Source organism: Heteronotia binoei, chromosome 6 (genome assembly GCF_032191835.1).
Source record: "Heteronotia binoei isolate CCM8104 ecotype False Entrance Well chromosome 6, APGP_CSIRO_Hbin_v1, whole genome shotgun sequence".
NCBI classification, from domain to species: Eukaryota; Metazoa; Chordata; class Lepidosauria; order Squamata; family Gekkonidae; genus Heteronotia; species Heteronotia binoei.
In genome coordinates, this window is record NC_083228.1 from 79,676,101 (window position 1) to 79,701,480 (window position 25,380).

Sequence of the window (25,380 nt, forward strand, 5' to 3'; positions counted from 1 at the left end):
TAAACTGAGGCAACTTTGAGAGCAGGATATACTTATCATATTGTACATACATTCAAGTCAAGTATGCCTCTGGAGAGTAGCTTATAAACTTTCTAAGTAATCATCTGGGAGAGGACACTGTCAATTAAAAGTTGCTCCTCCATAGAATAGCTTTAGTTGGATAAATGAGTGGGATGGCTAGTACAGAAAAGAGGCTAGTACAGAAAAGAGCCTTTGGTTCCTTAGTGATGCTGCATTTCCTAACTAAATTCTAATTTTCTAGGTGTTGTTTCCACATTTGTAAGTTATGTCTGCAAAGGAGCCACAGGGAGATTTGGACCATCACTTGGAGCTGTGAGTTCCACTTCTGTATTCAAGCTAATTTACCTGCTTTTCAGGAACTTTTCTGAACATAGTGTGTTAAGTAGAAATAGGTTTACTGGTGGGGGAGGAGCACAGGAGACATTAATGAACTCTGGAGACTTTTCTGTAAATTGAATCCCGGCCAGGACCGATGCGTGGGTGTCGGTGAACTAGGCAATTGCCTAGGGTGCCAGGTCCCAGCAAGGGTTGGGGAGTGGGCACCCCCTCCCCACTCACGCCATCCTTGAGCCTCTGGCTCATTTTTTCTCGGCTCTGAGGGATCGGAGGAGCTCCCCTGACCCCTCAGAGCCGAGAAAGAGCAGTGTTTCCCTTCCCCAGCCTCATACATCTTATAAACTATTCACTAAAGGAATATTATAAATAATGTAATAGTTGTGGTACTTAGTTCTTTAGGTTTTATCTTACAGAAGTAGAATAGGAACTGATTAGGCCAACTACATTGATGACCTAGACTTTCCATTATAAATCTTTACCTTGAACCAAGTTTCACTTGTTGTAATTGAAAATATTCATAGTAATTGTTACAGAGGGTTATAGTTTAACTGCTTGACTGATTATTTGTATGCTTAGTCTGAATTGCCCTACTAAGTTCAAGGGGATTTACTGCAAACCAAAGTAGTGGCACTGTGAAAAATTAAGACTGGATGGGATTTACTAAGTAAAATTTCATAGAATATGGCTGCAAGCTGCATAGCGTTGTAAATTTAGTTGAGTTTGTTAGTGTTGCAAATAAGTTGGATATGTTGCAACTGTTGTAGTTTTCATGAAAGTGTTTTTGATACTGTATACATTTCTGGAGGTGGTATAAAGTGCTGTCAAGTTGCTGCTGACTCATGGTGACACTGTGAGGTTAGTTGACCATTGCCTGCATCTGCATTGTGACCCTTGTATTCCTGGTCTTCCATCCAAATACTAACCAGGGCTGACCTTTGGGCTAGCCTGGGCTATCCAGGTCAGGGCAATTTCTGCCGGATCATTTTAGACTAAAAAAGCTTTGTGTCTGAGTAAAAATACTATGATTTCTTAAGCAATTTGGCTCAGATCCTTTTACTGAAATAATTACTTTCAAACTGCTGTGGAATGCTGCAGTGTTTGGGGACTTTGAAGCTAGTAGACCTGGGTTCCTGCTGGTTCTTTTCCCACCTTACATATGTTTTGACTGGAATAGAAGTTGGATTCAAGTAGCCAGCTCAGGGTTGACTCAACCTTCCATCCTTCTGAGGTTGGTAAAATGAGTACCCAGCTTCCTGAGTGTAAAGCATAGATGACTGGGGAAGGCAATGGCAAACTATCCCATAACAAAAACTCTACCAAGAAAACGTCATGATGTGACATCACGCTTTGGGTCAGTAATGACTCGGTGCTTGCACAGGGGACTACCATTACCTTTTTATATTTCTATTCTAAAATGAAATTAATATTCTTGTCTGATGTTGCAAAGTAATAGCACAAGATAATAGTAATGTTCTTAATTTAACTTGTATTTAAATGTAATTCTAGTCGGGTGCTATAATGACCATCCTTGCAGCTGTATGTACAAAGATGCCAGAAGCCAAGCTTGCTATAATATTTCTTCCAATGTTCACATTTACAGCTGGAAATGTAAGTAGCTGTTGGAGTCCGCCTTTCCTTTTTCTGCTTGTCAATTAGCTAAGCACACTTCTATTTTATCAGTATTTCAAAGCTGCATGCAATTTTAAAGTTAATTTTAGCTCAAGGCACAATTCACTGTTGCACTGTGTTCTTTTATACTAATGAATAGTGTATATTTGCATTACGTTGTGGCATTTCACTTCTGAGTAGGCAAAATTCTGACATTTCTAGCTGTTTCGTTACTGCTAAAATTGTGGACCAGGATCTAAAGCCCTACTTTGGTTGTGACAAACGGAATATGAACAGCAGATCCCCTTGCTATATCATAAACTGCTTTTGAATGTTTCCCTCATTTCTCCTCCCATCTCAATATCTGTATCCTAATAGCAAAGATTTAATGTCTTAAAATGCTGCATTTAAAATAACCATTGGAGGAAAGTGTTTAAAATTTGGGGCTCTTTCAAAAGTAACTAATTGCAGCTTTGGTACACTTTTAGTATTCCAGTGGTGAGTTGTAGGTTTTCTGTGTCAGTTTGGCTGACTTAATGCTGTGCTTTACACAATAAAAACAGAACTCTAATCTGCCATAATTGACATATATTTTGTGATGCATCTAGCATTTTGTTAGTTAGAGCAGTTTTGAGCTTTTGGTCCTGTTGCCCTAATTGTGATACAGCTTGTTGCTAGATATTCCCTAACCTCCCCCCCCCCCCCGGTTCCTATTTTACCTGTGGTGAGCTAAGACTTGGAGAAAATGATTTGCTCAGCCCACTGAGACCAACATAGAAGTCAAGGTTGTAGTAACTAGGATCCAGTCCAAATCCAAGTACAGCCCTTACACTCACTCTTTATAAAATTATTCATGGGATGGAGAAAGAGTTTTTTCTCCTCTTCCTGTAATAGTAGAACTCAAGACACCCAATGAAGTTGGTGGGCAAATACATACAGGATAAACACAAGGAAATAATTCTTCACTCAACAAGTAATAAAATTGTGGCATTTGCTGCCAGTAGATGGTAGTGATGGCTGTAATCATAGATGGCTTTAAAAGAGGGTTAGATTAATGGAGGATAGGTGCAGAGGCAGTAAACCTCTGAATACCAGTGCTAAGAGGCAGCTGTCAGACCCCAAAGTCAAGGAACACGCAGATAATAGAATCAAACGTTTATTCCAAGCATCTTAGAGCAATACAATGATTTGCTGAAACTGGGATTCCAGCTCAGAGGCACCACCTATATACCCTTGGTGGGCCGTTAGCAATTCAAGCAAAGCGTGGCAAAAAGCAGCGGGCGCATTTGGCGGGTATTCTGCATCTCACCCCCCCCCCCTTACTACAGTCCAGGTGCCATATCTAGCAGTTCCCCCAATCTCCTCCAGCTCGACCTTGGTTGCCATGTTAACAAATTGCTAAGATAACTAAGAGGGGTGCACGATAGCTAAAGCGAAAGCAAAGTAGCAATTACATCTTTCAGAATGGAATGCAGGCTGTCTCACTCAAAAGTGTTCAAGGTCAGTCATACAACAATGGCAACAGTTATATGACAAGAGGATACAATCTGGGGTAGACTCTTGACAGCAACATCAGGAAAAGGCCTTGGCCTCTGTGCCTTGCTTGTTGGCCCTACAGGGCTAACTGGTTGGCTGCTATGTGAAACATTATGATGGACTAGGTGCAACCCTGGTCTGATACAGTAGGAATCTTATGTTCTTAAAGGCTACTGCCTATGCATGGTGGAAGATAATTTTTATGAGGAATGTTTTCATAATTTTCCTGTTTTTGACCTACTGAAACACATGCTTAATTTTGTTGTCTGCTGGAGTCTTATCAGTGCCATACTTGTTACTTACTTCTAGGCTCTAAAAGCCATTATTGCAATGGACAGTGCAGGACTTGTTTTGGGTTGGAAGTTTTTTGATCATGCTGCTCATCTTGGGGGAGCTCTGTTTGGCATGTAAGTTTTTAAAATATATTATATTACTATGGCAGTGTGACACTACTTCATAATGAAAATAGTGCTGAAAAATATAGTGGTTTTCATGTTATAGACACTAAGTTATTACTGAGATGGTTTTCATCCAGTGACTTCATGTTATTTATCTGGTAAATATTTGTTACATCTATAATGCATCACATGATGGAATTTCAGCTGTGTTTGTTGCTTTAAGGTGGTATGTAACGTATGGAAATGAACTTATTTGGAAGAACAGAGAACCACTGGTGAAGGCTTGGCATAACATAAGGACGGGGAGTTCAAAGAAGTGAGTTATGGATGTATTGTAGAAGATGCCTGAACAGCCACAGCGTGCTACTCGAAGATCTGAAAGTGGACTAGTTATTCTGCTGCCACCCAATATTGGGTATTGGAATCTTTAGTTTCTAATGTGGCAACCCTCACTTGAAAATAATTACATTTGATAGTAAATGTGGTAGAACTGAAACAATAAAGATTTACCTTATTGCTTTATGAAGTGAGCTGTTATTTTTTTCTGGACTATTTTGGAGTTTCCTTATTTGGATTGTGGCCCATTGGTTTAATTTTAATTTTTAACACAAGATATACAACAGTTGAAAATAGTGAGCATATTTGTGTCAAACCTGCGGAGCAATTGTAATGTTACAAAACATGGCTGCAAACGGGTATTGAATTACTGGCATACAGTGCTGTGAATTTTTTTAGATGCACCTTTGCTATGAATTCTGGTTTATATTTTATTGTTCTCCTTGTCATCGTCTTATTCTGCATTTTGTGTGTCTGACTAAAGTAGTGGTTTCTGTAGTATAACATAGGTACATATTTATAAAGCCCTAATGTGGGCTGAGAGAATCAGCAAATATAGGTGTTGGGCAGCAGCCTGCATTACAGTGTATGTTATGATGGCATACAGCTTTAACCCCAAACTGGACATGATACACAGAAACAGATACCTTTCAATATGTTGTCAAAGGTTTTCACGGCCAGAGTCCATTGGCTGTTGTAGATTTTCCGGGCTGTGTGGCTGTGGTCTTGGCATTGTGAGACACAATGCCAAGACCATGGCCACACAGCCCAGAAAATCTACAACAGCCAACAGATATCTTTCATTTTTCAAAAAAAACAAAACTAGGAGGAAAGCTCAGAGGAAAGGGTGAAGAAGCCTTTCAGTCCTCTTCTTAGGAGGCTACTTTTAATTTGGTTTTTTTAAGACTGTGGGAAAGGGAGATGTTTGTAACACATGTCATATCTAGTCTGACTTTGTGGGATTACACATCAGACATTAGAATTGTTATAACTTGTCACAGTCCTAAATCTGAAAATGATCTGGTGGTAATCAAATTTAATTCCACAAGAGAGTTACTTGAGCTTTCTGGCAACAGGTGATAGTCTTGCTTGTGGCTGTATTCAGTTGATGCAGCCAAGGGCAACATCTCATAGACCGACTAACAAAATGTAGTGAAGTGCACAAGAATTGTGCCTTGTGGCCTATGGAGCACATACAAAGATGGTGCCCTGCTGATGTGTGCATGCATGCACAACACCCAGTGTCTAAAAGACTGAATGTGGTCTACTTTAAGCATTCCCAAGCATCTTCAATAGGATGTTTGCTTTTTTTAACAGCAGACACAGATGGCTTTTGAAATGCTCTCATTTTTTAAAAGTGGTTCACTGTAAGGCAGGGAGGGCTGCTGTTCAACAAACACAAGTTTCAGAGCCTCCTTGCTTATGGAACTGTGTTTTACTCAAAACCCACTGACTTTCTTGGAACTGCAATAACTGGTCTCAGGACTTTGATTAAAACCTGAACTGTATCATTTGTAACTTGATTTGGCAGTATTCAATAAGAAGTGGGAAGAGAAAAAACAAACAAGCTTTGAGTAAGAAAAGGAACACAAGGGGATTTTTCTTCATCCTAGTTGAAACAGAATAGCACTTACACAACCTTTCCTTCAAATCATGATGCTAGAATAGAGTAACATCCTTTCTATATGAGTTCCTGAGAATTCTGCTGCCAAACACAGAACCAGTGTTTACTACTTAATAGCTTAAATAGATAAATTGAGAACTTGTGTTAACTGCCAGGTATATTTATGCCAAAGAGGTGCTCTAATATTTTAAAATGATTTTGCTTTGGATATGTGTTACAGAAACAATACTATTTAAAAAGGTTAGAATCTAATGGTTTCTGAAATTTAAACCTTGATGTTTTTTCCTGCCACATAAGTAATATTTTCACAAAGCACTCAAACTGCCAGGAGGCTATTTGCTTAAGTCGGTTTGCTAAAAGAAAGAGATTTATAGTTGGTTGACACTGAATAGACCTTCAGTTTCATAGTTTTGATCTTCCCTACAGTTAATGTTGTGCCAGCATGGCCAGTGGCTGGGGCTGATGGGAGTTGTAGGCAAAAAAATATCTGGAGAGCTACCATTGGCCACCCCTGCTGTAGTCTATTTTCACTTCAGTTGTTTGTATCATAGTCACTTGGTTTGGGGTTAACGGACTTGTGAAAACTACAGGAGTTACACAAACATTTAGAAGGAGGCAACTGCTGCTGTATAACTCACTTTTCCAAAGAGTTTTTCCACTTTCTTGGTTACAAAGTAAGCCATGCAGTGTAACTGCTGGACAGGCGCTTTGTTCCTTTCAATACTCAACTTTTTGCTGCCAGAAAACAGCACAATTTCCTTCTGATCTTTTTGAATCATTTTGAAATAGACAATAAGTACGCCATTTGCTGCTTCTAGTGGGTACTACACATTTTTTAAAAATTGAAATCATAAATAAACTGATCTGTAAAGTATGGAACAAATTATAACCTTATTTGATTTAGTGATACTGAAACTTTTCGGAGTTGGCCTGCTGAAACTGATCAGCAAAGACTTCAAAGTCTTCAAAATCACTGCTACTTTGGAAAATGATAGCCCTCCTTTAAAGCCTAAGAGTTCAAAAGGAAACGTCATCCTACATATTTGCTCACATGATAGGGAATTGGGCAGAGATCTGTTAACGTCCGCCCCATTCCCTATTATGTGGGCAAACAGAAGAAGAAGATATTGTATTTATACCTTGCCCTTTATTCAGAATCTCAGAGCGGCTTACAATCTCCTTCCTTCCTCTCCCCACAAAGGACACTCTGTGAGGTAGATGGGGCTGAGAGAGCTCTTTGAGATCTGCTTGTGAGACAGCAGCTCTTTCGAGAACTGACTGGCTCAAGATCACCCAGCAGCTACATGTGGAAGAGTGGGGAATCAAACCTGCCACTCCTAACTGCTACACCAAACTTGATTCCTTCTGAACTCTTGAGGCTTTAAAGGAAGGCTAACATTTCCCACCTCCTTTATCTTAGCAGTAAGGGTTTATAGTCACCGAACCTTTACTGGCATAACTACAGTAAGAGTTGTTCAACCGTGGAATCAGCTACCCAGGGAAGTGGTAAGCTCTCCATCACGGGCAATTTTTAAGCAATGGTTGGACAAACACTTGTCATGGATGCTCTATGCCAGGGATGGCCAAACTTGCTTAATGTAAGCCACACAGAATAAATGTCAGATGTTGGAGAGCTGCAAGGCATGAATGTCAGATGTTTGAGGGAGGAAGAAAGCAAGCAAAGCAAAATTTTAGTTTATTTGTCATTTGTATCCCTCCCTTCCCACCAGGTGGCAAAATAGATGGGGTAGGGAGAGGTGGAAAGAACGCAACTAACTTTAAATGCATTCTCCAAGCTACCAGCTGGCTTGACTTGAACAAGTGATTTAAAGAGAAAATGCCTTCTCCAAGCTGGCTGACAGGGCTTCAAGAGCCACACAATATATGTGAAACAGCCACATGTGGCTCCTGAGCCACAGTTTGGCCACACCTGCTCTAGGCTGAGCATGCATTGAGCAGGGGGTTGGACCAGATGGCCTGACTGGCCTTGTCCAACTCTGATTCTATGAGAACACATGGAAGGAAAACCCTAACTGCTTTTTGTGTCATCACAATGAGAATTACATATTCTTTGGTATCAAATGGCAATTTGACCAGGACTTTCAAACCATCCAGGCCTCAGATTCAGCAGGAGCTCACAGGAGCACAGCTCCTGAACCTTTCTGACGGTTTCCCCTCTTCCTCCCCACCTACCTTGTCCATTGAATAGTAGGATTAGCTGCATAACCATCCCTGGATTAGGAGAGCGGGCAGCCAGCCAGCCACCAGGGGCTTTGCCATGCCCCCAGCAACCTCCATTAACCCCTGGAGAAGCCTATGCCACCCTTTCTCCAGTTCTTATGTGATTTTGGGTGGTGGCTGGTTTGCCTGGGGGGGGGGGCAGCCCAGGAGAGTGCCAGGCAAGTGAGGCCTGCTTGGGCTGGCTGGATCTCTAGCCAGCCCAAGCATGCCTTGCTGGCCAGGGGCTCTCCTTTCTTGCATCAGGTTGCTTTTGGCTGGGGTGGGGGTGGCATATGCTAATTAGTTATGCTAATGAGCTCTGCCACCTATTTTTCTACAAAATGACCCCTGCATTCATCTATTTCATTAATGGCATTCTGCAGTTTGTTTTTTTAAACATCTGATTAGAAGTAGCCTTATTAAGGGCTGGTATCTTATAGTCTTGTATATTATGCAATAGGGAATTTTAATTATTTAGTAATCACTGCGGCTGACTGTAAAAAATAATATCATTGCATTACAGCCTTTAGCCATCTGTTAAACAAGACATTAAACTGCAAAGGTCAAGTCTCACTTCCATGCTTTTCTTAGGAGTGGTGACATACAGATGCACTTTTGATGGTACTAAAAAATTATGGTACACAGTAAACCATGTGAGTTCTTATACATGAACTATTAAGTAGCAGGTCCCTTTACCTTTTGTGTGGATTGTGTTTTACCATAGTGCATGCAAAATGCATTTTCTGTAAAGTATTGTACTTGAATACAGCAAGCTAATGAAGATGAAAAGGAATGCTCTGTGATTTGGGGTGTGTGTGCATTGGTGATTTCTGCAGTCTGTGCATATCACTCCAGATTCTCTTGTGAACATTACAAGAACATCTGCTAAACTCGAGAAGATGCATTTCCTTTGGTTTCTTAGTATTGATCCCCCCATCACAGATTACTATTTATAGTATGCCTTCCTCACTGAGACTCAAGATAGATTACAAAAGATGAAAAGCAATTCAATCAGACAGTACTCAAAAATAATCTTACTAGAATCCCTTTGAAAATGTGTGCCTATGTGTGTTGAGTTGGCCTGATTTGATTAAGGGAGCAGTAATGCAAGAGATTTCCTAGACAGCATGTGGGAAAAATAGGATGGCAGAAAGCTCAGTGACTGGTGTTATGTCTTACCCCCCCTTTTTATTTTTTGCATCCCTGGCAGATGCTGCTGCATTAAGCTCCATCTGTGTGTGTGTGGGGGGGGGGGGGGTGATGGTGCACATGGGGCATCACGTGTCTGGGAACCACAACCAGGGGCTGATATTGACCAAAGGAACAGGGGGTGGGGGGAGGCGCGGAGGAGGTGCTGCTATTGACAAGCAAAGGGGCGCGCTGGAAGTGTAACTAGGCGCAGGAGAGCCTTCCTCTCTTACTGCAGCCCCCCCCCCTTCCCCTGTGAGAGAAGGCTCCCCCCTTCTGCTTGCTCCATCCCTTCAGCCAACCACCCCTCCTTGCATGTTGCTGCCGCCATGGCCTGGCCCTGCATCACTCGGGTCTGCTGCCTGGCGCGCTTCTGGAACCAGCTGGACAAGTCGGATCTGGCCGTGCCGCTTACCATCCACAATTACTCTGACATCGAAGAGCCGGCAGAGGAGGGTGGGGGCGCCGCACAGCAGTCAAGGATCCCAACAGGTGGCCGCCCCCATGGCCATCCCCGGGCGGCCTCTGCCCTGCCTGTGTCGGCGTCCGCCCCCTCGCTGCAGCAGGCTAGCCTGGCGGGCGTCAAGAGGCCGTCGAAAAAGGGGCGAGGCGGCGGTGGCGGCCGCCGGAAAGAGTCCTTCGCGGCAGAGACCCAGTACCAGCAGGATTTCCGAGCGTGGCCGGTGCAAAAGCGGGACGCCCTGCCGTGGATCGGGGAGTGCAAGAGGGGGAAACCCCTGGGGGCGCCCCCCGCTGCAGCCTCTTCCCACGCCACGATCCACGGAGGTTCCCACGTGTACGTGTTGCCAACAACTGAGCAAGAGGCGGGCAGAAAGTACAGCGGATTTAAGCAAATGTGGTCCTCTGCCTCGCCGCCAGGCGTCCGCAAGACCACCTCCTACAGGTAGGGCCTTAACCGAGTGTTTGCCTGCCTCTTCTGGGCGTCCAGGTCTAGCAGGGCGGCTGGGAGAAGTGTAAGAAAGAGGGAGCCTCTGAACATGTGCAGAGTGCATTTGCTTCCTCATTAGTGCCGAAGATCACCTCACACGTCAGGCTTTTCCTTCACAGGAAGGACTTCCACTAACTTGCCTGGTTTGTCATAGCTGGAGTTTGCATTAGGTGCATGGGCTGGAAAGCTGGGGATGAATGAATGCAACATCCTTGAACTTGAATGCTAATGAAATAAAATGTGCACATCACGGAGTATACATTTGGCTTTCCTTTGTATTGTTGGTGGGTGGGGGACTTCCTGGTACAGAATGTGCTTCCTGTGAAGGAACAGGGTAATGTGAAGTAAGCCAGGTAGCAGCATCCTGTCACCTAGGTCTGTGGGTCCAGGGGTAAGGATTTTGATACTATGCTAGGCATTGCTCTTTGTGTTTTCCTAGTAGGACCAGAAGGTATCCTTATTTATTCCCCTTGTCACCACTGATCTCCTCCCAGCACTTGCCTCCAGAATACAAAACTCAAACATAGTGCCAAAAAACAGATGTCACAGCTGTTTACTTAAACCCCCACACTATTTATAAAAAGGGAATGTTCCAGGAAACTAATTCCCAAAGATTACTTAATGCTCATCCCTTTTCCTTAGACCCATTAAGAAGAGTACAAATCATTAATGCATTTAGTATATTATATATATAGAAAACAAATAGCGAAACATTTTTTCCTTGCTGTTTTTCCAGGCAAGTTCATTCCCCCACCCCTTTTGAGGGGGATCCCAGTATATCAAAGCTCTGTATTACCCAAGGCTACTCTAGGTGGGTATAGTCTCCTTTTGAAGTTCTGGGGGTCCTTTGCAAGCCCCCCCCCAACAACAGTCAAGGCATCCTGCAATCTTTCTCCTTCAGCTGAGATTTTGAGCTGAGGATTTCAAGAAGTGTCCTGGCTTGACCTTCCTATTTTATTTTAAAGTGCAGAGTGGCTCATTTGGTGCCCTCTTCCTTCCATGACAATATCCTAGATTACTCTTCCCTGTGGAAATCTGACTCTTAAAAAGGAAATCTCATTTTAATTTGTTTTTAATCTTGACTCAGCTTGTTCCAGGGCAGGGCAGCTGTCCTATATGGTTTTGTATCCCATCCAAGAGAAGCGGGGAGGCGAGGGGTACATAAGTACAAAGGACCTTATTGTCAGAGCAATGGTATCATCTCCAGTTGGTACCAAGGACAGGAGAAGGATGTGTAGCTGAAGAACATTTGCCAGACAACAAGGAATGTGTGTAGGGGTGTTACAGTGCCCAGGAAGTAGCCATATGTTGTGATTTTAGTCTTGAGTACTAAGGGTTAGATCCAGCCATCTTTTTAATACAGTCTTACCCATTTCTCCTGTTTACTGCAGTACATGTCCTGCTTGGCTTTTGTCCATACAGTTCCTATGATCTCTGTTCTTTTTTGGCTAAGGGGGACCCCTCTTTCCTTTTTCATCAGATGAAAAGTTGGTTAGATCTAACTCTATATCTGAGATGATATGTGTGCCCTTTGTGCATTGCTTTTTGAGTATTGATAGCTGCTTTTATCGCATACTATACCTACCTTAGTCTTTTGGGGGGCAGAGGCAGATAACATTATTTAGTATATTTTTGCATTTTTAATTTCTCCTAGTTTTTATTGAGAAGATAAAATAAAAAATGTACATAAAATAGAAGGCTTCTGATTTTCCCTACAACAAATATAAGTTTGACTTCAAAGTTTTCCCTTGCTCTATGTATAGAATAAATAACTGTCTCTTTTTTCTATCTTAATATCTTAATAATAAAACCCACAAATCATCAATATTGCCTTTTTCCTGCAAAAAAAAAGGCTATAAAGAAAGGCAGGGGTGCCAAACTCATTTGTAATTATGACCAGATACAGTATTAATATGAGCCGTTGTTGGGCCAAGCCATGTGTGTCATACAATTGTAAAGCCAGGTAGTGGAGATATAAACTTTATAAAAGACACAGACATACACAGTTAAAGATTTTTTTTTTTTTAAAAACCCAAAATAAAATATGCTTGCAAGATTAGCAGCAGTCTTGCAATATTTTGTTTATTTAACAGTTTCTGATAACTGACACCTTTTGCTCTGAATTATTGCATCAAAATTTGGAGACAATGTATGTGCTGTAGCAATACTGCGTATGCTGTTCAGGTGTTGTTCAGATGCATGTCTGTAAGTTGCAAAACTACTTTTGATTTATTGACATTCATTACAGAAATCTCATGGTCAATGCTTTGAGCCCAAGACCCAGGGGAAAATGTGAAATGACTGGGCATTGCAAGCTTTTGTACATAAGTTGCTTCATGTGCTGGTCAGCCAATGGAGAAAACAGAGGCTTTGCTCTGTAGCTCCTGTGCAATTGAGGGTACCTGACAAAGCAAGCTGTGATGCAGAAGGAAGAAAGAGAGAGAGCAGGAAGCAGATGACTGTGAGTTGCTCGTGGGCCTGATAGGAGCTCTCCGGGGACCTGATCTGGCCCTCGGGCTGCATGTTTGACACCCCTGCTTTAAGGGGTTTCCAATCTGTAATAAACTAATTGTCTTTTCCCTAGCCAATGCAGTAAGTTTAACCGTTGCTGCAAGGTCCAACAGCTTCTCCGACCATTCTTCTGTTGTAGGTATTGTTGGACACTTCCATTTCTAAGTGTGTAATAGTCTTGCTCTCATAATCATATCTAGAAATACAGTTCCATGGCTTATTTCCAACTGATTGTCTATTAATCCTAACAGAAAGGACTCTGGTTTCAATTGTATATTAGTCTTTGAAATCTTCTGTATTAATACTTGCATTTGTGTCCAATTTTTTTTTACTTTCTTACAAGTCCATCACATGTGATAAAATGTCCCTTCATGATAATTACATTTCCAGCATAAACTAGAAATACCTTTGTGGACTATTTATCTGGAGATATAAACCAACGATATACCATCTTATAAAAATTCTCCTTAAGATTAGAACTTAAAGTAAATTTCAAACCCTTTGTCCACATAAATTCCTATTGTTCAATATAAGAAGAAGAAGAAGAAGAAGAAGAAGATGATATTGGATTTATATCCCGCCCTCCACTCCGAAGAGTCTCAGAGCGGCTCACAATCTCCTTTACCTTCCTCCCCCACAACAGACACCCTGTGAGGTGGGTGGGGCTGGAGAGAGCTCTCACAGCAGCTGCCCTTTCAAGGACAACCTTTGCCAGACCTATGGCTGACCCAGAGCCATTCCAGCAGGTGCAGGTGGAGGAGTGGGGAATCAAACCTGGTTCTCCCAGATAAGAGTTCGCACACTTAACCACTACACCAAACTGTTGCAGTTTACTGTTTCCAATGTTGTAAGCATACAGTTGCCCCTCTATTTCAAAGTGTCACTGTCCACATTTTTGTATTGATTTGATCTGCAAACTCATTTTAGGCAAGAGTATCGCCCATGGACTGGAGCAAAACGATCCCGGACCTCAAAGAAGAAACAAGGATTCATTATCCCAGAGGATCACTTTGTGAAAGAAACTAGCTACAAGGCAGACTTTAAGGTAAATGTACTTTGCAAAACTTTTGAAATGTAGGAGTTTAATAATGTAAGTAGGATGCAAGTCATGAAAACAGCAGTGCAGTGAATGATTATTTAAATTCCAAGAACTGCTATGTTGGACTTTTGAAGCAACAAAGCAGACACTCTGATTCCAGAAGACAGATTTATTTTGAAGGTATTTTAGCTCACTTTTTATTTGAAAGGACAATATTATTTTAAAAATACATCTCAGAAGAATCCCCATAATGATTCAAATACAACAATTAAAACAGAATCAAAACAACCAGAGATCATCAATATACAAATCAAAATAATATGCAATGCCTCTTAGCTAAGCAGAGGGCAGGACTTAATCCCTACTTCCAGAAGTCAATGTTCCCCAGCAAGAAACCCCTTAGCTGCCGTAGAGCATAATTCTGGTTACTTCATCACAGAAGAACCTTTTGTGGTACACACAGACACATTTCAGAAGCATCTGGATATTTCTTCTGCTGAGATCCTAATTGTCGGGAATATTTCCTATGCAAAGTGGGCTGGTTTTACTTTGCTTTTCGTCCAGGGTTGGGTTTCCTTTTTCTGTCTGCCTCATCCTAACTCCAGAGGACTGTTGGGTTAAATGAACTGGTAGGACCAGGTTTCCTAAGACAAAGACCTGGCTTCTGCAGGAATGTATTTAGTCCATGTGTTGGCAAATAGATGCACATTCAGTTGTAGTCTCCATATGCAGTTATAGTTATTTAGGCCCAACTGAGCTGTCTGTCGCTCTCTCTCTGTGTTTAAATACAGATGGGGATACAAATCTCCACATGGGACCTCTAATTGTTGTACGCAGCTACAGCTGAATTGGGGGTACAATCTGGCACTTTAAAGATTAACTGGCTTTACTGCAATCTGAGTTTTTGTGCACATCTAGTCAAAGATAACATTTTAAAAAGAAATAAATACAGACTGGCATCACGGGTTATCTGTACAAAATTCCCATGATGATCATAACCAAAATAAAATAAAAAACCCCATAAGCCCTAAGAATTAAGTTAATCCTCTAGCTCCTTGCCCTCAGGGCTTAATAAACTTGGCTTTAATTCTCCTTATTGGAAGGGCAAATGGGGCCATGCATCTCGTAACTCTCATCTTGCTATCATTTAAAAGATACATAATTTTGGCAAATAGACCAAGAACTAATATTGTCTAGAACAGGAGACAACCAACTGATTTGAATGTCTGAGTAAAGACAGCAGCATAACAAACAGTGCTGTATCTTCAAAATCACAGATATACTGGTTGCAGACAAAATTTATCTTTTCCTAATAATGTTCAAGCATCTTTTTAGGAACTGATTAATATTTGGCAGAAAAAGCAATCAACAAGATAAATTAATTTGGATAGGCTGTCCCAATTATAAAATCCTTTAAAAGAAGTTGTATCAAGGAGAGGACTGCCAGACTCCTGCAGAAATTGAAATATTATCTCTCTCCTTCCTTGACAGTCGAGTAATTAATTTAGAATATATATAAATATACAGAGTTTCTTTCAGGCCTCTAATATTCAGTTTCCTCTAGAAATATTGCCTTAGCAGCAACATGTTAATGTGGACAGAGACCACAATATTCTCAATGCAGTCCTATGCAAAGTTACACCCTTGTAAACCCATTGATTTTAATGGGTTTAGATGGGTGTGACTCTTCTTAGAACTGCACTGTGTACGTACTCTCTAGCACAGATTGGGACACTTGGCTTACGGGATTTCAAAATGGGACCATTTGGATTTATCTTTTAATTAACTTAACCTGATAGGTGATTTTCAAAAACAACATGATGTCATATGCAAGCCACCATCTTTAATAGTACAAATATAAGGAAGCTGGAGCATTGGGACTTTTACATAGTTAAATTTATTGGCAAAATAATGTGTATTGCTGCTTTCTATCAGTTTAATTATGATCTTCATATATCAGGGTAAATTCTAGCTGTTTTGTGTTTATTATGCATTTGAACATTCAGTCATAATATGGGCATTATGCTGTGTTTATGAACAACTGTGTAACTGTCGTCATATGTAAAGAGCTGATATGTGAAACATTTGTGGGTAGGCCTCCTGAGGTCTGGAGAATCATGACTTCCAATTTGACCCTATGTAAGGATGATATACCTCCCCCATTTTCACCACTTGCATGTAGCCCCCAAAAGGCAGGACCAGTTCAAATGTACTGATCTGCCATTTGTTGCTGTTGAAAAGACCTTGCTCATTATGACAGTCTACCTGCAGGGGCTAACATTTGAATACTGTTCAATGTGATTGTCCCCAACATAGTGATCCATTAATTTTGCATATCCATGGAGATTACTGATGCTGGCACGCTAACACTGCACATACTTGGACAAGTGCACAGGGAAAGAAGAGTCCTCACATCTGGACTGCAACATGGGTAAGGGATTTTCAGCAGCAACCACACACAGATTAGGATTTCCTTCAGACACCTCATTTTGACATAGCATATTCTTCCTGAACCATGTTGCTGTTGTGTTTGTGTGTGGGGAAATCCAAGTTCAATTGTCTTTTGGCCATGAAGCTCACTAGATGACCTTTGGCAAGACTTTATTTATCAGCCAAATCTAAATTCAAAGGAAAATATAACCTTTTAACCCAGATAATAGACATGAGCTATATTCCCGTAGAACAGACTTCGAGTCATTTCTCCATGACATCACAGTAACAGGGATCCCTTTGTGGTCTTAATTTAAAGGGTGACTGGAGTCCACAACATCTTTGTGCATAAAAATAGTGCTAACCTATGGTTTTCCTTTTTCTGCTCTAGGTACCTGAAGTGAAGGCTAAGTTCTCTCCCAATCCTTCTGCAGTTTTCCAGGCTTCATCTCGCATCCTTAATGTATGAATCTGGATCACACATATTTCCTGTTTAGGCAGCTTGAATGTTAAAATTGTAAAAATGTACTGCTATGCAATTTTAATGAGTGGGGTTGAGATAAGAGGAAGTATAATTCAGAATTGCTACAGTAATTATCAGGATGTATGCATCTGTTATGAACATGTAAATCATAAAAGCACATGAGTTGGAGACTGCATAACATACTGTGAAGAATGACCTATTTTCATAGAAATGGGCTCATTACTGATTAGGCTGGCATCATGCTTAAGGCACTGAATTTGGATAGCAACAGCAACATGAGACAACGTGCATCTGCCTAAATACACAGGTGGCAGGTCAAGGTTTGTAGCAAAACAAAATCCCCATAGATCAGTAAAAGGGACTCTGAATGGCTTTTGAACTTTTTATTTTATATCTGGGAGTCCATCTCAGAAATGATCTCCTGTTGTTGCAGGAACTATGGTGTCTCAGGGTTGGTATTATGACCCTTTACCGATTTGTCCCAGAGCATTGTTTGTTCTGAAGGGATTTTTGAGGACATTTGGAAAAAGTAGAAGCAAAGCTCTGCCTTTCTAAGACTTCTTGATATTAGATGCTTTCTGGGTTCCCTCTTTTATCCTGACTTAACTCATTCCACAATGTCCTTTGGTAGAGGATGTAGCTCATATCAGATTCTTTTTCTATTGGAGAAACATGTTATCAGCATCCCTAGCCTCCATAGAACTCTGCATCATTACCTGTGAGGTTGGCCAAAACCAAATCCTGTGTACTTCAAGGCTAGGTAAAAATTCCCTTCATGTTAACAATTATTCTGACACACCAGAGTTCCTCCAATAAGAAGGAACAAGTTGTAATTTTGGATGTGAAAAATCTAGGCTCTATCCAAAATGCATTATATTGATAATAAGTTTCAGTAAACTTAAGGACATTACCACAAATTAGGGGACAGCCAGTGTGGTGTGGTTGTAAATAGTTTTGGACTAATATCTGGAAGATCCAGGTTCAAATGCCCACTTGTGCCACAGAAGCTCTCTGGGTGACCTTGGGCCAGTCACAGGTTTTCAGCCTAATCTACCTCACAAGGTTGTTGTGAGGATAAAATGGAGGTGAGAAGAATGACGTAAGCTGCTTTGGGTTGCCATTGGGGAGAAAAGCAGGATAGAAATTAAATAAATAAATAAAGTGGAAAGTTTAGAAGTGGTGGTGACTATTTATTTTGTATCACTGAATCCCACAGAGTCTTGACATTAAAGCATCCTAATAAGGATTCTGAATCATACAAATACAACTAAAAGCACAATATACAGTTGTTAGATTACAGCAGCAATAAATCTTTACTAACTTAAATGGCTGACATCTAGGAGGCTTGGTATAACAAACGACTACACAAAGAAATTTAACTTTACTAGCAAGAGGAGCATTTATGTATTTCTTCAAAAATTGCATTCCAAAACTTTGGCACTGCTATTTTGAAGGCTTGGATTGACCTTTAATGCTGTGTGTGAGAAGAGTCAGTTTTTCAAAACAACAACACAACAGCAACAACATAAAAAACCCCTACAACATTCCTGACAAAGTACCAACATTTATTGGGAAATAGTAGCACTATCTTTAACTTAGAGAATTGTTAATAGACCACTCTAAAGCAATGACTGACTTTTCACAGTGCAATTTAATGTGAGTGTATATACTGTATTTAAAGATGATGTATGGCTTTTTTTCATTAAAAAGAGTACACTTATTATTTTATTAACCCTTTTAATATGTAAGGTAGAAAATTTATTGCCTTGAAAATCTTATAATTATTGCTTGTGCATCAGAAACGCTAGTACTAGATAAATGAATATTACATACTGGAGTTATTTTTAAGTTATGTTATTCTACCAGTGATTTTGTAGTTAATCTTGTCTAGGGTCCCCATTTCTTAGTGATAGTTCAGTTCCTCATATTGTATTCTTTTATCTGGGAGATGTATAAAATATGAGCTTTATAATTTCTTTTCATTCATGTTGCCCTGATCTCAGGGACTCTGGCATGCATGTGTGGACTCTCTGATGTGCACATGGATCTTCTACTCACAGATGAGTTTCACTGGACTGCAGAACTGGGATGACTGCATAGGTAGCAAGAGCTCTGTGTATGCCTTGGTGTCTCAGAGAGCTTTAGGTGAGAGTTCTTAAATCTGACACTGGCTTATTAGAATGAAGGAAATATTGCTCACAACTGGCTGTCAATCTTTCCTTCCCTCTTGAGATATGCACTGAACAAGAAAGTATCATTGTTTGACATAATTCAGGGAAATTTAGGCATACCCAAATCCCATTGATTGATAAGGCTAAAGTATAGCTGCATGCATACATTGTATTGTTTTCAGTGGGATTTAGATGTGCCAAACTTGATTGAATCCATCAACCAGGATTCCAAGAGCAACTTTAGATATGCCCAAGCACTCAGGCATACTCAATTGTATTTTTAATGAGGTTGTTTTGTTTTGTTTTTTCATTGACCACTAGCCTCACATGCTATTTCACAAACTACTTCGCAAATGTTTCCATTTTAGAAGCAATTTTCCAGGCAGCATGAGAATTGAGGTGGGTCTACTTTTGGAGTGACACATGTACAGACTCCCCCAGGACATTGTTCTTGGAGCCCAGTCACCATATTTTTTGTAACTGAGTGAAAGACCACATTGTTTGTTTCAAGTTTGCTAGTGAGAACATTTTCCTCTGGAGTGGGGGAAGAATCATTCCCCCCCCTCCCCCAGGAACTTAGTTAAAATATTCTTATTTGCATGTTGAATGTTCTGAGTAAACAAACTTGTTAGTACTGCTTGATTGATCTTTTTCTGATGTCTTTAAACAGTTTTTCACTAATTCAGTTAATTGCAGTCTTGAATTTTACTAAGCAAATTACTGTCCATTCTGCCTATTTGGTTTAAGATGTTAATTTAATATATTTATTTTAAAAAAAGATGAAAGCAACAAAACTAAACATGAAGTTTGTATTTTATGGAGTAAAAATAATTTAATAAAATGTATTTTGGCTACAAGTTCTTTTCTGTCTTTTGTTTAATGGAAACTATTGAGAGATGTGCTCTGGTGCAGGAACAAATAGTTTAATCAAGAGTTCTCAGTGAGAAAGGTCGGCTACAGATCAGTTAATTAATTGAAAGCTGCACATCAACTGATGTGTTGGTAGAGTTCTCTCCCCTTCCCTTAAAATGTGATGTGATTTTTGGACTGGGGCATCTGGTTCTGAACTTGGACTGAACCTGCTAGTACTAATTTCCGCTGTACCAAACAACTTACAGCAATGTTGTTTTGTGTTCCTGGGAGGGAAATTCTGCATGGGAAACCTGTCTCTCATAATAAATGTCTTGCACAGGATCAGAGCATTGCTCTTCACATGATATATTATATATGTCTGGACTGAAGCATGACCCTAGATGGAACATGCTCCACTTTAGAAGCAACCGCCAGAAGCCTGTGTTCCAATAAGACTATGGGAAGAAACCACAGTGATACGGGAAACAAGAGTTGGAGTTCTGGTCAGAGCCTACACATTTTCCAGACATAGTTCTGATCAAATCAAAGTTTGTCATGATGGAGTCAGCTCTCCTCATATTTGTGGACACTGTGCAACCTCTACTGTGTGTTTGTTGGCACCATGCTGCAACCACATCAGTGAACAGGTATCTGTTATCAGATTCCCACTGCAAGTGTGAATGTGAATTGAACATCTATCCTTCTGAAGATATATGCTCACTTCCCATAGCAGAATGCTTAGGTATTTTAAAAAATTGAGGTAGGAAGTGGCTTTGGAGCTGTTTCCAGAATGGCTTCAGCAACTTTTTACATAAGTAGGATTACACAGGAGTAACATTATGCAGTCACAGTGGTGCTTCCTGCTATAGTAAATCAGAAATAGGTATAATCATTTAATTTACAAAGTAAAAAAATTATTCAAAATTTAAAGCCACTTCATACCTGGGAAGCACTTTAGTGTAGTAAATATTACAAACCCCACTCCCCACATGCAGATTATTATGCAATAACTATACAGCTATGTGTTGGGCTGTGACCTTGTAGTAGGGTTGCCAGCCTCCAGGTGGGGCCTGGAGATCTCCCAGGATTACAACTGCTTTGGAGGGTAGACCTAGGTATTATACCCAGCTGAGGTCCCTGCCCTCCGCAGCTCAACTATTCCAAGAATTTTCCAAGGTGGAGTTGGCATTCCTATCTAGTAGATACCGTAATCTCAGTGGATATTATAAGCTGTAAAGAGTTCACAGTGCTCTCGTTCACATTATGTTCAATGTATGAATCAGTTCTAAGATTCCTCTCCCAACTCATTTAATCTGTTTTTTAAAATAGCCTTTTTCTGGTAGCAGTCAGTTGCTATAGCAACATGCTCTTCAAGCCTTGCTATCATACAGCAATTTTTAAAACTGATCTCTTTCTACTATCGACTTATTCATAAAGTGAATATTTTAGAAAAACTACAGGTCAAGGAAAAGTGAAGCATCATTTTATTTTTAAGGCTACATAGCTTATTGACAACTGGGGTGCAGCAATCTGTAGACACAATATAAGAAACAAATACTGGATAGGTCTAACTGACCAGGTGGGATTGAAGTGTATAAATTTAATAGATATCCCAATTCAAGACTTTGGTGAAAGTGTAAAATTTGGATGGCAGCAGTAGTTAATAAGACACTTTGTAGATATTTTTACTTCAGCGTAAGACTCAGCACTTTGGCTAGAAGGATGTCTGATCCCTTTCCCCACTTTGCTTCTGTTTCATAGCCAAAGGGGCATATAGTACACTCAGTAGGGATCAGTCTCCACTGGAGAGAGAGGGAGGTTACTGTATGCTATGTCCTCATAGGCAACAGGGATCTGAGTATTGTACATAAGGATCAACAATTATAGTGAATGTTGTGAAAGGAGTACAAAATGAATGTTCATATGACTCTGAAGTTCTTCAAGTTAACTTTTGAATATATTTTAATTAATTTAAAAGTTTTGTATCCTCTTTTCAACTCAAATGTTTCCCAGGAGGCTAACAGGTAAACTAAAAACAGTACATAAAAATAAATTACATGCCTATAAAATATTGCACAAACCTAAGAATGCAAGAATTTTACCTACAGAGGGAACAGAGAAATATGAGTACTTTTTTTTAACTTGTACCTGAAGCTAGATAAAGTGGATACCAGGCAAATGAAGGGTTTTCCAGAGTTGGGATGCTACTACTGAGATGATCCTGTCTCTCTTGTATTAAGTGAATCAACAGACAATTAACAAGTGATATATAACTTGTATGGTAGTTGCTTGAAAGTCAGTATTGACAGTTCTTATTATAGTATAAAAAGTTGTTTTTCAGAGCATGAAAAAAAAAGGCTAGAATTCTAGGGAAGCAGGAGCTTTGATTTATGTCTAAATGTCAATAAGTGCAATTTTTTCAAGAGTTGTGGAATATACTCTCAGTTGTTAATGACTGTCGGTCAACTTGACACAATAATATGAAAATTGGAAGCTTCCATTCCCTGAAGACAACTGATGTGTACAGCTCACTATAATAGCTTAATCTGGATGGGATCAGAGCATGGATAACCTTGACAAAATCTTGTTTATCCAGGAAAGACCACAAGAGGCACACCGACCAAGACATGGCAAAGGTACTGCCTTTCACAGCTGATACCTGTGCTATGGTCCCAATAGCATATCTTAATTGAAAGCTTGCTCTTGCATGGCTAGCATACCACCACAACTGCCTGGGTTACCAGTCTGTACCTCAGTTGTTGCTTCATCATGTATGCAAATGCCTCATTTAAACAATATACTGCATGAGCACAAAGTCCCATATGCAAGTTTTCCTGCCACAGTATTGCATTTAAATTAGGCTTTATCCACTGGTGAGGACGTGTGCTGCCATTCAAGGGACAAGATTAGAGGCAGTTCTCAGGCCATAGTACATATGAGGATGGTGATTCAGCAGTCCACCCTATGTTAGCCAAAATGCCTTTTCAAGTTAATTTGGGGAATTTTAGTCAATTAGGTAAGATGGCAAAAATTAGTGCAGGGTCAATGACCTATGTATACCAGAGTCAGTATTTCCCAGGAGCCCTTAAGTCAATGATGAGATTTTGGATACAAAGTAAATTATTAAAGGAAACTCAAGCATAGAAGAGAAAAATCATACATTCATCACATAGTTCAGAACTAAGAAAAATAGCTGGAAAAGGAAAGGGACATTTGTATTAGCAGTAATATTGTTGGTGGGTAATATGTTACTTGTCCAGGCGAGAAGCAGAGACTTGGCAGCGAAGAAAGGGAGGTGGAAGACCTACGAGATGACCAGCATCACACAGACAAGGACCCAAACTGATTAGGAGCAGGGGTGGCTCTTCCAGAAAGGTAGCAGCCAGGAAAGAGTAACACTTGAATGGCAGAAGGGTCTCCCTTAAGTAGCCAAATTTGTGACTTGAACCAGGGTCCCATGGTGGGATTACCTGGCCAGTCAATGGTTCCCAGGAAATTTGACAATAGAACTCAGAGAGCAATTAATGTTTCTCTGAGTAGAAACATAAAGAAAACCAGAACGGACAACTTAGGGTCTGATGGCTTGCTGTAGTGACACCTGTTGGGGAATGATGGGAAACAAGTGATTGGGAGGGGAGATGAGTAGCAGGATCTAGCCATTGGCACCAGTGCGTGAAGTCAGGAGCTTGGGAGTGCTATTGGAGTCCTCCTTGACAATGGAGGCCCGGATAGCGGCCACTGCCAAATCCGCCTTTTTTCATCTTAGACGGGCAAGGCAGTTGGCCCCCTTCTTGGAGCGAGGTGACCTGGCAACAGTGATCCATGCAACGGTCACCTCGAGATTAGACTACTGTAATGCCCTCTACATGGGGCTGCCCTTGTACCGAACGCGGAAACTACAGCTGGTGCAGAACGCAGCAGCCAGGCTGCTAGTGGGACTACCCCGGTGGGAACACGTGTGGCCTAGGCTGCGGGAACTGCACTGGCTGCCAATTGTGTACCGGGTTCGTTACAAGGTGCTGGTTATCACCTATAAAGCCCTATATGGCCAAGGACCTGCCTACCTCAGGGACCGCCTCTCTCCATATGTTCCCCAGAGGGCACTGCGTTCCAGTTCACAAAATATTTTGGAAATCCCTGGGCCTAAGGAAGCCAAACTTAAAACAACTAGGGAGCTGGCCTTCTCCATAAAAGTGCCCCAATGGTGGAATCAGCTACCGGAGGAGGTGCGGGCCCTGCGGGACCTCAACCAGTTCCGCAGGGCCTGCAAAACCGTCCTCTTCCAAGAAGCCTTCAAGACGTGACCAGACTGAATATTACGCTGCCTGTATAAATAGAGACTGTAGCACCACCATATAGTTTTTAGCTTTTTAACATTAATTTATATTTGTATCTGTATTTGTATTTATATTGTGAATTGATTTTACCTGTATTGTCATATCATGATACTATATCATGACAGATTGTAAGCCGCCCTGAGCCTGCCCTGGCGGGGAGGGCGGGGTATAAATAAAACTTATTATTATTATATTATCTGGCCTATGACCTTGGGAAGGTGAAGAGATTCATCCAACAATGGTCTATTGTCAGAGGTGCTGTTTGAATGGGTGGCAGGAAGACTTCTTTGTCCATAGGTACTATGATTGCCTCATATCAGTTTCTTTGTGTCTAGCTGGGCAGCTGACATCTGAATAACCAAAGCTTGATGCAAGGACTCTGGAATGTAGTATGTGTGGTATGTAGTCTTCATGACTGCTACAGGAGAATAGTGTGTCATTTTGAAATCCCCAGGAACATGGCTTCACCCAAGTCTGCTGCTGGTCTGGTCTCTGTGAAGACATGGTTCCAGTGGTTTGCAACAGGATGGCAGGCAGCTGGGGGTGAAGCATGGTCCAAGGTCCTTATGTTTCTGTGGGCAACTCTATCCACAGTGCAACAGTCCATGTGAGAGGTGCTTTATACCTTATGGCTCAGCACCAGGATAGTCCATAAAGGCCAAGTGTCCAAAGCTGGCTTGGCGTGAGTGCCAGTATATACACTGTACATTAGACCTCATAGTTAAGTGTGGATCTTGCTAGGAATCATGGCTCTTGAGGGGGGCTAGTTTTTTATTTATAAATATCTATGGACTCAAAATATAACCAAAAAGAAGCTTCTCCATTGCAGAGAGGAACTCAGGCAGTGATACTTGTGTTAGACTACTAGTATTACAAGAACATTCCTATTTCCCCCTCCTGAAATATTGAAGAATATGCAGGAGGGTTTGTAAAACTAGCTCTTCCTCTCCAAGAGAAGTCATGGCAGGCTAATGGTTTTCAGGAATGCAATATCAAGGTATTGGTCTTGGGCTTTGTTTTGGATTTTGCATGAAATAGTATAGCTGTTACACTTTTTTTTAAAATAAAAGGAACTTGCTTTTTGGGGCAAGGAAACAAAGGCCAGAAATCACCTAGTCACCATAAAGCACCGGAAGGTTGGAATATGTGATGCATGCTCAACTGATAGTGAAACCTGATAAAAGCACATTTAAAACTGGCTGTTTTTTATAACTGTGAAGTACTTCAGCTGTCTCATGTGAATTTGGTCTAAGGCTAACTCTCGCCCATTTCTGTTGTTCCAACTTCCTTTGGCACTGATAGCCCTGTGACAAAGTGAATTTTGTGCTGCTTTGGAAGAA

At 40.9% G+C, this 25,380-nt stretch overlaps 2 protein-coding genes across 4 annotated transcripts in view; both read left to right on the plus strand.

The window, feature by feature from the left end:
• Positions 1-25,380, plus strand: part of PARL (presenilin associated rhomboid like) — a 530,597-nt gene that overhangs the window by 12,886 nt on the left and 492,331 nt on the right. For 2 of the 3 annotated variants that reach the window (XM_060241906.1, XM_060241908.1), the window contains 4 exons: positions 263-333; positions 1,864-1,965; positions 3,811-3,908; positions 4,123-4,421. In XM_060241906.1, the coding sequence (XP_060097889.1) occupies positions 263-333; positions 1,864-1,965; positions 3,811-3,908; positions 4,123-4,219 (368 nt within the window). In that variant the 3' untranslated portion in view covers positions 4,220-4,421. Of the gene's footprint in view, positions 1-262; positions 334-1,863; positions 1,966-3,810; positions 3,909-4,122; positions 4,422-25,380 lie in introns of those variants that run through there. The other variant, XM_060241907.1, reaches the window with a different exon arrangement.
• On the plus strand, positions 9,520-17,406 carry MAP6D1 (MAP6 domain containing 1). The gene is made up of 3 exons (XM_060241909.1): positions 9,520-10,171; positions 13,655-13,772; positions 16,588-17,406. The coding sequence occupies exons 1-3, from the start codon at positions 9,597-9,599 to the stop codon at positions 16,663-16,665; spliced, it is 771 nt and encodes a 256-aa protein (XP_060097892.1). The 5' UTR covers positions 9,520-9,596; the 3' UTR covers positions 16,666-17,406.

What these genes read in the sequence shown, in the direction of transcription:
- MAP6D1 (XM_060241909.1), top strand. Translation starts at nt 9,597, where the DNA reads ATGGCCTGGCCCTGCATCACTCGGGTCTGCTGCCTGGCGCGCTTCTGG. An exon ending in CGCAAGACCACCTCCTACAG is followed by an intron (nt 10,172 to 13,654) that starts GTAGGGCCTTAA and finishes AACTCATTTTAG; the next exon opens with GCAAGAGTATCGCCCATGGA. An exon ending in GCTACAAGGCAGACTTTAAG is followed by an intron (nt 13,773 to 16,587) that starts GTAAATGTACTT and finishes TTTCTGCTCTAG; the next exon opens with GTACCTGAAGTGAAGGCTAA.